Raw genomic sequence first — 14,031 nt, forward strand, 5'->3', positions numbered from 1 at the left:
TCACACAAGTTATTTTTCACGTAGCGAGTATTGGGGTTAGACCACTCATACTTGTACTTTCTGTTGCAATAAGAAATTCAGCACATTTGCTGTGCAATTCAAACAATCTGTTACCTAGTTAGATATCAAATAAGCAATCCACTACCTGCGTTTTCACAAGCAGTAGTTTACTTAGTGCCAGACAAACAGAAACTGAATGCCCCAAGAGCTGAACACAATATGTTTTCAGTGAGGTTCGGCTGGACAGTGGGCAATAACCTTTGGACCGTTACATAATTTTGCAATTCCTTTTAATATCATTGCATTTTATTGCTCATTTGCATTTGTAGATTCATCAGCAGTAACATAACATTACCTTACAGATTAATTTTTTTATGTATCCATTTTTTTCCTAGCTGATAACAATAATGTAAGTGGTTACATTTTAGTGGCACGACTGATGTGCTGTATCAAGTTAATTTTAGAAGCAGGAATAGAAGCAGTAATAGCCAAATATAAACTATGTTATAACTATGTTTATTTTCTGCTCCCCTCTATCTCCTGCATGACATTTTTAAAATGCTTTAAAATTAGCTTCTCAGTCATTCTAAAACCTATTTCATTTTTGCAAGTTGTTCTACAACTTAAGACTTTCAGTTTTGTTGTTGATCTCTTACAGCAGTTGCAAACCGAAGGCTTTGGCTTGTAGAACATCACAGTTTGGATTGAATACATGCATGACAAACTACATGAGTGCATGCATCAAGCATCTCTTTCCTTAGCCATCATAAACCAACAGGATCTTAAAATTTGAGTGATTCTTTTCTTAATCCTTGTTTCCTCCTTTATGTTGTTGAAGCTGTTTCTAAGCCACGAGCTGACAAAAATGCCATCAATAACTGCATTATTAATTTGTAGAATAATCTGCCAATCTTTGGAAAAAAATTACATGGCCATTAAGACGACATAAGGTACTTGGAACCATATGTGCACCTCCTGTCTATCCTGTCACTGTTTTTCTCCTCTAGCTTTCTTTTCTTGCTTTTTCTCATTTCTATTTTTCTGTTATTCCCTTTCTCTTAGGTGAACATGTATCCTACTGGTAAATGGGCAGTACAAAGTCAATTGTTTTCTAATATTCAGGTCCCCCCCCCCATAAAACAAAATTTAAAAAAACAAACAACCCCAAAAAACATTTATCAATGCGCATAAACATTTTGTATCATATCAGGACACACTGATTTTTCGGCGTGGCCACAGAATCAGACCACTCCACCACTGGATAATGAGATGGCATCCCCATATCTAAAAAAAAAGGAAAGTGAAGCAACTAACTCTTGGAGCACCAGAAAAACAGGCAACTATCAACCCCTGTTTGCTGTTTTCTCATATACCAGAGGTCTTAGGGGTTCCTTGCTAACAGACATGCAGACCGCAGCAACAGGCCCCGTCTTTAGTGGCATGGTTGCATCAAGTACCTCCATATGGTCTTTTTGGCTTTGAAACTTGAGTTGGCTCGACTTCATTGTTTACTTTGGCTACAGCTCAATGTTAATTCTGTGGGTACCCGGACCGTACTAGCTGATCTCAATATATCAGGTGTAAACCATTGCCTTGATGTCTTGCCTTTGTTATTTCATAGATATTTTGCTTTATTTCAGTTTGTATAGACTGTCCTACGTCACATTACATTTGAAACTGTATTTTGCAGAACATTGTTCTCGCATCATGGCCATACTATATTTTTCTTTTTTTTTATACAACCTAGGGGGAGGAGATGCCTACAGATCTGCCTTGCCCCCTTTCCGTGAGGTCCCCTTAGGACCCAAGCTTAGTTCTCCGATTCAAATTTCAGTGCCTTCAACCCACAGTGTGACATTACCCCAGGAAAATGTGGAGAACCGTGGTGGACATCCTGTGATTGGCACACATCAAAAGCCCTGGTCCACAGGTTATGTTCAAACCCATTCCCAGCCCCCATGGCAACAACTGCCTCCGAAGCCAAGGCCCCACTCTCAACAATCTGACCTTGAACTCCTGGCAAAGATTGAATCACAGCCTAAATCACCCTTCAAGCTTCCACCACAGATTCCACCTACATCACAACTCCCACCAACATACCAACCCATTCCACAGACCCAACCTGGATCACGGCCCATGCAGAATGTCCAAACAATTCCCCAAATTCCACATAAGTCAGAACCACAACCAAGATTTCAGCATACAACCCTTACCCAACCTGACTCACAACCCCTGGCAATCGATCATCAAATAATAGATGCACAACCTGAATCACAACCCCTGTCAACATCTGATCCAATAATAGAAGACCTACCTGAATCATGGCCCCTGCCAATACCCTATACAATAATTGAGGCACAACCAGAATCACAACCCCTCCCAATATCTGATCCAATAATAGAAGACGTACCTGAATCATGGCCCCATCCAATACCCGTTACAATAATTGAGGCACAACCAGAATCAAAACCCCACCCGATATCCCATCCAATTGTAGAGGCCCAACCTGAATCACAACCCTTCCCAACATCCCACCCAATAAGTGAGGCCTTACCTGGATCACAAACTCTCTCCAAATCCCTTCCAATAACAAATGCCCAACCAGAAACTCAACCCCTCCCGATATCCCATCCAATGATAGAACCTGAACCACAACCTCTACCAATATCCTATCCAAAGATAGATGCCCAATCAGAATCACAACCCCTGCCAATACCCCGTCCAAATGTAGAAGCCCAACCTGAACCCCAGCCCCTCCCAGTATCCGATCCATTTACAGAAGCTCAATATGAGTCACAGCCCCCACCAAGATCCTACCTGATACCACAGACCCAACCTGGAACAAAACATCTGCCAATATCTAAGCCCATGAAAAAGAACCATATGGAATCACAAACCCTACCAACAACCCAATCCAAGCCCCAGAGCTCATATCAACCACAGCACAAACAGATGAACAGCCCCATACCTGATATCCTGAATCATCCCATCACCCATGTGAAATCCAAGATCACTCTCCAAACTAAATCTCAGTCACAACCTCAACCAACACCTCCATTTAGGCCCCAGACTACAACTCAGTTGTGGTCTCAGCCAGAGCCTCATCACCATTCACAGCCTCAAACCACACCCTCAAGTAATTCGGCATTTCAACCACATTCAACAATCCAGCGCAAACATCCATCACAAACACATTCAGAAGAAAAACATCAGATGAAGCAAATCCAACCAGCAGATTTGACAACTGCTAAAACACCTCAGACAACACATGGGTCCATATTTCAGACCCAACAGGGATTACCAAAGACTCACATGGAGCCACAACAAAATTCTCAATCTGCTCGACCACAAACCCTCAGTAATTCTAAACATGAGATCAAATCTCCACAACCTCAGCCTCAACAAAACCAACATCCAAAGCCCAAGTCAGACACCAAGCGGCAGCATAAAAGCCAAATTAAACCCAAATCAAATACAGATTTGTTCTTATTCCAATCCAACACAAAAAGTAATAATCCATCAAAAAAGCAGTCAGTGTCGCTGTTAAAGCCTCAACCGAATGTCCGCACCAAGGTTAAAATACATCCTCAGCCAAAGAACCAGTCACGGCATCAGTCAGAACCATCAAATATCCAGATCTATCCCCTTCCCCCTTTTCAACCCACTTCCCCATCTCAGTTTCCCAAAACAGGCCAGGATAAGTCCCATCCCAAATCTCTGCCCAAGCCCCGCCCTGCTTCTAAGTCGCAACCACAACTTCAACATGGGAGTCTGTTTGAGCATCAGACAAGGAACCTCTCTGATCCCACCAAGGTCGCTCCAAGGGAGACAGTCCCTACGGGTAAAACCCCTACTTTCTTTTTTCCCCCCCATCAGCAATTAGCTTTTCAATGTTAAGATGAAATTAAAAAAATCACTTTTTGAAATTTTGGCCTTTAAAAATAATGCTGTATTTCAAAGAACCATTGGTCCAATATTATCATTATTATCCGAGTTATGTCTTGATTTTCCCAAATTTTTAAGTTATACAATCAAACTGCAAAAATATACTATTGTAATAAGTTTTGAACAACTCAAAGAAATTGATTAAATCTATTTAAATTAATTGAATTAATATGTGTCATCCAATCAGAATTTATTTTTTTAATGTTCTCAAGCAAAAGAGTTCTTCAACTATTTATTCATTTTATCTGTAGAAGAGTGCCCTTGGGATATAGTTAATGAAATCAAAGCGTCATATAATTATGCTTAAAGAAACAAGTTTTGCTTCCTGTAAAATTCGAGACAAATCAATATACACATTGTTTTAGATAAATAGTGAGTTTTCTTTCATACAGCTCCTAGTCCACCGGAAGAGGGCAAGCCTCTCCCAAGACCTGCCCTGGCGACAGAGAAGGCTGGTAGTTATGATCATGGTAAACACCATGACAAGCTGAACCCATTATCATCTCTGCTTTCGTCGAAACCACCCAGAACTCAGTGCTTTCCGTTGTACTGCAGTTGGATGATGTCCAGTAACCGCTTCCCCATCTCCATTTCCATCCTGACACAATGGCTTATCGCACAGCCTCTCCATTCATTATCCCTACCACCATGTGTGCCTTCATTTTCAGCCCAGCACACCCAACTCACCCCTTGCCCATTCACAACCAGTGCAGTCCGTCTCTATTTCCATCTAATTTTTCCATTTATGTCTGTCATTTCATTTATCCTTGACTCCTCTCCATTCTTTTCCACTGATGTGTTCTATTTATTCAATATAGGTTAAGCTGTCAAGCTCAGAAGCGGATCCTCCCCGACTTGCCTAACTGCCTTTCTGCTCATCTAGGTACCGGCATCCTTAAACCATCCACTGCCGAAGTTCCTCGTTCTCCCATTAACTCATCAGCTACCACATCGGCGAGAAACACAACGTTGTCACGCACCCGAGTTCCCCCACATTCCACTCGTAACGGTGGCAGATCAGTCACTCCACCCAAGACATTCACCTCCTCTCACAGCTCCAGGACACCTGGGGGTAATGGAATACTCACTTGCTTTTCTCTAAAGCTGTTTATCCCCAACATCTACCTCAGATTTTCTTCTCTTGTCAGCGCCTTTCAATGCTTTCGTATCCTGCTGCTATTACAGAAGGTGACAAACAACACCGGTGCTCAAGGATTGAGCGTATGAATGTCTTAACATATGTACACAACTACATTTCAGTACATTTCTCCCTGTTTTCTGCTTCTTTACATATCATTTCTCCCCCCAGCGTTCATCTACATGTGCTATGTGGCCTTGTTTTGTCTGCATTTCTTACATTTGCAGCAAGTAGCAGTGGCATCTCTGAGGTCAGGATCAATAATATGACTAACAGTTACTCTTGGTGGCCAGACTTCCCATCTGGCCATGGCATCAGTGAAGACACACCACATATACCAACCATGCAAAGCCAAACATGACGCAGAAAAAAAGCCACAGCCAGTCTCCCCCTTCACTTTCTCTCACTCTCTCTGGCTCTTACTTTCTCTCTCTACCTCAAACAATCCCCAAAGATGCCTTGAAGAGTTATCAAACGATGACGTCTAAAGAGCCTTACAATGGTGTTAGTGTTAAAGTCCTGCAAGTTCCAATTGTTTATATTTGCCAAAGCAGGTTGAAAGGGCAATAAATACACACAAAGAAAATGAACTTTTCCCTCCTTTCACTTGTCTATTAGTGTGTTTGTAAGTGACGCAAAGCCTTTTATAACAGAAATGTTTTTCCCTTCAACAGCCGATGGTGCACATCATAAGGGCAATGCTCTTCCTAAGCCTGTGGTGTGGTCCAAAGAGAAACCTGGTAAAGATAAACAAAGAAAATCATCTGTCAGTGTCCCTGGCTCACTAACCCACGAGGCACTGATTTGTTCTGTTCCAAACAATCACACCGCTTTCGTTCCAATCCTCTCATGCTTTGCGACAAATAACTTGCTTGTCACTGTAATGTTTTTTTGTGTAGCGTGTGCTGTTGACTTTGTATAGAACCAGTTTCACGTAGTTGACTGAGACTGAAGCTGTATTAATACAACTGAATATACCAGTCCTGCCACCGTTATTTAGTCTGCAGTGCATTCAAATTTAGAATTAGAAGGTGGTTTGAATTATTTCAAGGATAGTTTTGGCCCACTTTGTTGTTAAAGGTGAATGTGGTTTGCCCTTTTTTGGTCAATCACATTGTTTCCATTCTGCCAGGGAAGCTCGGTTAATTAGACTAATTGAATCCATCTTGCGTAGTAATGCAAACCAACCGTGTCTTGACCACATGTATTGATGTTGACTCTCCTCTTACTCCGTGTTTTTTGGAGTCATGAAGAAAAGGTTGCGCTTCAGTCTCATGTCACAGCTCATGTCTGTTATTTCTGGAAACTTGGATTAGTTTCAGAGGTCTTCAAGGAGCATCGAGTCTCTTTGGAAGCACCTCTACATAATAGAATCATAGGTTTGTCTGCTGCTCCGCACAGCCATCCAAACACATTACTACTGAACATTTTTAACGTTGCAAAAAGGCCACTTGGCTATGATTATGAAAAAAAAAGGAATGATGAGAAAAACGGTTAATCACAGTATTAACTTTATGATGAACATTAGTGGTATGTAGGGTGCTTCTGGCACAATGTGAATAAGTCCGTGCACTTGACAGTTTTATAAAGTTCAATTCGACATTGGCGTTTGGAATTGAATTTATTTCAAACCTGTGGATTTGCAGCTGTATAGGTAATGGACAGTGTCCATCCGTGGATCCAATCCATGCACTGTGAATGTGTTACAAAAACAATAACCCCAGTGAGGTGAGACGCTGGTATGTAGTTCAGTGGGAATATTTTCCCTGACTGAATGTAAATCTCTCTGTTTTGATCGCTCATACTTTTATATTCCTGTCCTGGGGTTGAGGTTACCTGTAAGAAATCAGCACTCACATCATCACTGCTGTTCCAAATCACAAATTCGTAGTATAATACTTTTAGTACACCGCTGGATTTCCCTGCTAGTTTTGAGTTTTACTATGGTACTGCAATACAAAAGCATCCACTGTAGAAACAAACAAAAGAAAAAAAAAAAAAGCAGGCCTGATCGTATCATACACAAGGTAACTATATTTTTGACATCACATTACCTCATTCAGCCTCTGATCTATTCTTTACTCATTCAAGCATGATGTCATTCTTTTTGTCAGGTTTTCATACTTCATATACCTCTGTTTCGTGCAACTGGCATTCAAACGACTGCATCAACATACTGTGTGACTTATAAACATATGTTTGCAATTACCCAACACGTGCTCATTAGGCACACGTACCTGTAGAATGTATTCTTAGGGTCCATCCGTGAGACTTGTTGGCAGTTTTCAGTTTGTCTTGAGAGCCTCAACTTGTTTCTAACAAGGTTGTTTGCCAAAGGTTTGCCAGATACCACTGATTTAACTCAGTGGAGGTCAATCCGGGCAGAGTACAAGGAAGAAAGAGTGCCAAGAGAAATATTTTTTAGCTGTTTTGGCTTCAACATGGTTAGTGTAAACAGTTAAACAAAATGTTCATGGAGTGAGAGTGTATCAATCTATGAGATAAGAGGAAGGGAGGTAGAAAAAAGTGGATGCTTTCTGAAATATAAGTCTTAAAAATCATGGCAACTCAGACAAGGTATTCAGTACCGTCAAGATACGCTTGCAGCATGTTGCAGCATCTGAGACAGGAGAATCAAAATAATTTGGGCTGATATTATTCCATTCATGAATATATCAGGGAAACCGTGTGGCGGAGGAAAAATAGCATCCATTCAGTTCTACGGATGCTGCTCAGTAGCCCTTCAAGCAAACATCTGCGTTCAGTCATCTGTGTTTTGAGGCCAATAGAGTTGTCAATAAGCACAGCTTACTTGAATCCTTCTAAAGTCATTTAGTCCAGTAGCTCTTCTACACTTCAAAAATATGTTGAATAAAAGATCCAACTATGACAGTTAAGGCATTTCTTGTGAGTTTTGGCTCTAAAAAACGCTTATCCATCATGTGACAGCTACTTATTTTCACGGAAAGTCTACGGGAAAAAAAATCCTTTGGGCTCAGTGACTGACGTCATAGTTTTAATTCCAAATTTTGGTCACTAAGAATATTTGCATCAGAGGAGTGCACCGCCTTCATAGATTCATAGTGCCTTTACAAAAAGTCATCACTAAATTATTTATTGCACATGTGCTCTTGAACTTACTCGAAATTTGCACCCATTCCAAACAATCTAAGAGCGATCAGTTGAAATTTAACAAAACACTTATTGTATCTGCTGTTTCTGTTTACAATTCATATTTTTGATTTGCTGGTGGTTGTTAGGATTCAAAATTGACTGGTTTAAACAAGTTTTGAGCCGTCGAAAATGACCTGGTTCAAATTAGTCATAGTGTTTTGCCTGCTCTCTGGCAGCAATTGCAATCTGCCTGGCTTTTATGTGCTTCATTGTTGCTTATTTTGTGCCTTTTGTGTGTAACCTCATTTTACAGCACACAGTTTTACAGCGGTTGTCTGCAATCCTAAACATCTCTTCATTTTCAAATCCATCAATGTGATATACTTCCGTCATTATTGCACCATTAAAGTAACCATCACCATTTGTTTGCAGTTTTGTGTCTCATCTTCAGTGCTGACCACCTGTTCCTCTGTTTCCGTTATGCTTGTAAATCTGATTTGGACTTTGTTTGCCATCAATTACAGCAGTTTTGCACCCCTCCGTTCCTGTCAACAAGAGGCCCAACCTGGTGGGAAAACCGACAGGACATGGTAAGCGTGACAGACAACTACCGTACATTCCCTCTGCAGTGTGCTTTCATTTTTCAGGCGTATCACTAAAACTCCCCAAATATAAAGACACACAAGCATTCACGCCATCATTCACACATCTGTGCATTGAAGGGGCTCCAATTAATCCACTGCAATTTTTTTGGTCTGTGGGAGGAAACCGGAGAGGCAGGTTGGAAACCCACAAAAAGTTGCCCTCTGTCGGGTTTGAACAAGGTTTCGATGTCATGTGGCATGTGATTTCAAAGTGACAAATACAAGAGTTTAAAGCACAGGAAAAAAAGAGTTTTGATTAGTTTAAAAGCAGCTCTTAAAATCTATGCATGTTTGTTCCGAAATTATACCGCACACTGGCTGAAAGAAATTTTACCATAGTTAACTTTAACCCCAGTGAAAACCAGTGATCCCGTACAGATCGGCACATTTCTGCTGCACTGAGGTTTCAGGAGAGCTTGAGGCTGGCGTGGACGCTATTTGGTTCAGAAATCAGAAATACTACCTACCTACTACTACCTACTAACAAATGTACTCAGAATAGTAATGTAGGTAAACCTGCTTTCTCAATAGGTAGGAACTCAGCGCATCTTTTCATTTGAATTGGCACTTAAAGTTCCTGCAGCCCTGCAGTATTTAAGTTCCATCCTGTTTCACTTACGGGAAAAGGTTTCATGATCAAGGATCTTTTCTTTAGCTTGTCCATTTCCCATCTTGGTCATGGAAAATGAATTTCATTGACGAAATTAACACTGGGAGCAGATTTATTCGCTTTCATTGCTCTGCGTATTTTTCCACAAGGTCATTAATACTTAATTGCCTCTCCATATTTCAGTGTGAAGACTATTGCTGTAAGCTGTCCCCTCCAAATGAAAAGCATTTACCACATTCAAAACACAGGAGCTGGCAATGAATGGACCAAAACTGAATTTGTTTTGAAAAACTCAAAGTGCCTCCCGAGCAGTCCTTGATTAACCCAATCTATGGCTTTCGGGATTCATCTTTCACTTGAATCTGAAAATTCGGGCACCCTCGCTGTCAGGGAATGAATCCTCGCAGAACTTTTTACCCCAAGAGATTTATACAACAAGCAATCTGAAGGAAGTACCACTGAACTGCTCAGAGAAGATGCAGATGAGCAGATGGATCACAGCTGTTGAAGTAAAAACTGAATCTCTCCTCTTCTTGCTCCCTGTCCTCAGATAAACCCATGGACCTGAAACAAGGAGAGCAGGAGTCCATCTTGAAGCCATTCCCTCTGGTCACAGCCAAACCGAAGCAAGAGCGCAGACAACAATCTACAACTACCAACGCTCCGACACTGAACAGTATCAGTAACACAACCTTTAATGGTAACCAAAAATGTTAAAACCCATTATCATAGATTTATGGAGACTAACTTAACCTCCATGACTATGACAGAATTTGTAATTGAAAAAATGAATTATGAGTATTAGAGCATATGTCAGCCCAGGCCTCCGAGAAGTTGATGATACAGCCTACAGGTGTGTATGGCAATGACAGAAAGAAATAATATAAGATATTTAATACGAAAAAGGCAGACATGAAGCTGGAGTGAAGGCCCGGGCAGGTGCTGGTGTGGCTGGTGGCTGATCAGGGCCAAAGCTTTAAAAATTATGAGAGAGGGAGTTGCCAGGGACTGCCGCCACATCCAAATAACTCCCCTGCTTCCCTTTTTTAGGCACCCGTTTTGACATAAATCAGAACTCCTCCATATTCAGACCCTTGCCTGCGTCCGAGGTCGACCTTATGGGCAGGATGCGCTTTGTAGGTAAGACTTCAGTACAGCCATTTGAGTAAAATCTTCATCGAACAACCGGTGGCTGTCGTAACACTTCCTCAAGACCTTTGGGCAATAAAATAATTAACTGATAATAAAGTTTGGATTAATAGACATCCTCTTCTCACTGCATCTACAGCTCCGCATGTCATCTATAAGACAGACAAAGGGCCAAATGAGCCGTGCTCCATCACCTCATCTCTCGCTTACTTCCCCGATGAGGAGGGCAACGAGCAGAATGTGACCGGACCCCCGCGCTCGTCCCCCTCCAACCTCACCGTGGTGACCGTGGAAGGCTGCCCCTCTTTTGTCATTCTCGACTGGCAGAAATCGGATAATGAAACCAGGGGTAAAGTGAATCTAAACGAAAGGCTGAAATTAATCAAACACGCATTTGGCGATTTTGTCGGAGGGCAATTTGTGAAAATTGGACGTTCAAACTTTAAAACTAATATGATTATTTGAAATTGCATATTTCAAGAGGGGTATTGGTATGCAATTGGACTAGTGTTTCAGTAATTACATCTTTCTGAGTCCAGAATTAACACTCTTAACAGGGATTGATCCTGAGAGATATTGGGCTCAGAGGTCAGGAGCTGTGGAGTTAACATAAACTGTAAAGGTGCTGCGCCCTTAACTGTGTATATTTTAGTTTGCCAGCGTTTTTGCAGTATTGCCAATAATGGAAAAGCAAAAAAAAAAAAAAAAAAATTCATATTTATGAAAGACTTTTCAAAGCTACTCAAGCATTTACAAACCACATACCATTAAACTCTTCAGCTCTGAATTCTTTTTAGACAAGGACAAATGTGTGCAGCATGTGCCGTGCTCACTGTTTGTATAAATAGATTTAGATTGTCGTGACCACAATTTCGACTGACCGCAGAATCCTTAGGAATTGACATTTTGTTCCGATGCGGAAGAAAAATATGGGAAATAAATGCTGTGTAAATTGAAGGCATCTGTACCTTTCAAAAAATAACATAGCCTTTATTATAAAGGTTTGTAACATCTAAATGCATTTAAATATCCTGCCATTCATTTCCTGTTATATCTGAAAATGTCTAACAAGTCATCTGCAAGGTGTAATTTCATGGTTTTTAATGTTTGCAGGAGTTTTTGCAACCATTTATTGTTTTGTATTCATCAGTAGTAGGCGTGGCAGATAAATTATGCCATTGAAGTTTTGAGGTTTAGTCTCAATGCTGAATAGTTGAAAAAAATGTCTTTTTTTTAATTTTTTTGTCCGAATGCTTCATCAGAATATGAAGTTGTATCCACCACCAAAGGACCTAATGGGGAGGAAGTGTCCGTGCTGACAACGAACCAGACACACACAGCGGTCGAAAATCTTAAACCGGAAAGCAGGTACGTGATTCAACTGTTTCCAGATGTACTTCCTGTAATGCATAGGAACACCATTCCGCTATTTGCTGGTGTAGGTGTCACAGAGGAGCAGTCTGTTTCTTAACTATCTTTATAAATACACCCTCATATCCCTCTCTGTGAATCACGTTTGTTTTAACACGGATAAAATGTCCAAAAAGACAGAAAATCTGAGCACATTTGGGTGGAGTGGGTCACTGAGTTTTTAATTAGATCACAGCATCTGGAATCTCAGAACTCACCAGAAACCTTCCCTCGGCTGGGTTTGTGAACCCAAATCATTGCCAGGACATCTGAACGGAGCACGTGGAATAACCATCAGTTGTGTATTTGAGTGTGTGTGACCCCTGCTTTCCCTTCCAAAAGCATGAAAGCATCTCTGTTTTGCGAAAGAGAGGATTCATAATTTGGAATAATGCCTTTTGTTTTTCTGTATGTAGTTCAGAACACTTAAATATATACTAAACTTGCAATTCTTGTTACAGTTATGAATTCAAAGTGACACCAAAGAATGAGCTGGGAACAGGACCTTCCAGTGATCCTGTGTCTTTTAACACAGAATCAGGCAAGTTTTGTTATTTTGTCAATTTTAAAAATAGAGATCGACATATAGAGCAAAAGATATACCTGTATGTATTTGACCTTCTCTAATCACACTTTAGCAGCAAATCAATGCCAAAGAAAATGGAGAGGTTCAGAGTTTACTCCGTCAAAATTCCCCAGTTGTACATCAGTAAAACTACACATAGGAATTGTGCTGTGAAATGGTATGTTTTACAACAACACATAGTATCCAATATCAGTGCTGGAATAGTGGCCATGTTACATTTAAAGCACTTTATGCTGCTGTGTGGTTAAATCTTTACAAATCAAACTATTGCTGTGTGAGGATCCAATGTTGCTAAAATCAACCTTTACCTTTTTGATGATGCATTTACTGGTTGATCCAAGATATTTATTTAAGATAGGTGATTCATTTTGAATTCCTCTCAGTTCAAGGCGAAATACTTAAGTTTTCAATTTTTCACAAACAGATAGTAATGGAAATATTAAGAGGTATATTGTTTAAATAGAACATGAGATTACGGTGATTTGTAAAGTAACTACAGTTTACGAACATGCAGCATTTCCCTCTGAAACACATAGGAAATACTTAATAAATGAATGAATAAACAAAGAGTACATGCCTCAAATTTGTAACGAAGTACACAAAATGACTGAAAGGTAATAGATATAGTCCAGCATTATGTCCTGAGTTGCCTGACTGTGCTTAAAGGTGCACAGCATTTCAGATGGTGGCTTATTATACAGTTGTCAGTCGATTTATTCTACATGGCACTGATGTTTCACTGATTAAGACTTGAGGGTCTTGTCAGTTCACCAGATGTTTAAAGCAGAGAATCATCCACCTGGTGATCACGGCATTTTGTATAAAAGCTATATTTGCATCAATCATAGTGCAGCTGAAGTATAACCCTGAACTGATGCGCTGGAGTGTTTTAAACTCATGATGACAATACTGAGAGAGGAATGCTTTGCTAAATTGGCGTCTTGCCCTCGTGCAATCAAACCCCTGACATTTGGGGGCTACACGTTGTTAATATTTCGCCAAACCTCTGCTACAAATTTGGGTTCATCCAACACAATATCTGTGCTATAGCCAAAGTTGCTCCAAAGACCTTATTGATTAAAACTTTACTTCATTATTTGCAGCGGATCCACGAGTAAGTGAACACGCTTCAGGTGAATATCATCTTTGGTCTTCATACAAGCAAAGTCTTTCTGAGTTGAATTTCTTCTTTCTCTCCTACTGTAATTCAACCAAAACATAAACTGCTCTTGTTGATTTACTAACAGGAAAAGATGCCATCTGGACTCAGTTCCCATTCAAAGCTGATGCCTATTCTGAATGTAACGGGAAGCAGTATGTGAAAAGAACTTGGTACCGCAAGTTTGTGGGAATCCAGCTCTGTAACTCGCTGAGATACAAGATTTACCTGAGCGACTCTCTCAGTGGTAATTACAAACAAAATATCATCATACAG

The 14,031-nt window shown here is 40.5% G+C and overlaps 1 protein-coding gene across 8 annotated transcripts in view; it reads left to right on the forward strand.

The window, feature by feature from the left end:
- The window catches only part of abi3bpa (ABI family, member 3 (NESH) binding protein a), a 30,092-nt gene that overhangs the window by 13,335 nt on the left and 2,726 nt on the right, over positions 1-14,031 (forward strand). For 3 of the 8 annotated variants that reach the window (XM_086145052.1, XM_086145053.1, XM_086145054.1), the window contains 10 exons: positions 4,829-5,017; positions 5,758-5,823; positions 8,722-8,787; positions 10,002-10,151; positions 10,502-10,591; positions 10,740-10,949; positions 11,863-11,968; positions 12,472-12,551; positions 13,700-13,729; positions 13,844-14,002. In XM_086145052.1, coding sequence (XP_086001178.1) covers positions 4,829-5,017; positions 5,758-5,823; positions 8,722-8,787; positions 10,002-10,151; positions 10,502-10,591; positions 10,740-10,949; positions 11,863-11,968; positions 12,472-12,551; positions 13,700-13,729; positions 13,844-14,002 — 1,146 coding nt within the window. Of the gene's footprint in view, positions 1-1,747; positions 3,842-4,337; positions 4,416-4,828; positions 5,018-5,757; positions 5,824-8,721; positions 8,788-10,001; positions 10,152-10,501; positions 10,592-10,739; positions 10,950-11,862; positions 11,969-12,471; positions 12,552-13,699; positions 13,730-13,843; positions 14,003-14,031 lie in introns of all 8 variants that reach the window. The other 5 variants (XM_086145049.1, XM_086145051.1, XM_086145050.1 and 2 more) reach the window with 4 other exon arrangements.

This window comes from Fistularia commersonii, chromosome 4, assembly GCF_037954325.1.
Source record: "Fistularia commersonii isolate RoL2024-O1a breed Wild chromosome 4, RoL_Fcom_v1.0, whole genome shotgun sequence".
Lineage (NCBI taxonomy): Eukaryota > Metazoa > Chordata > Actinopteri > Syngnathiformes > Fistulariidae > Fistularia > Fistularia commersonii.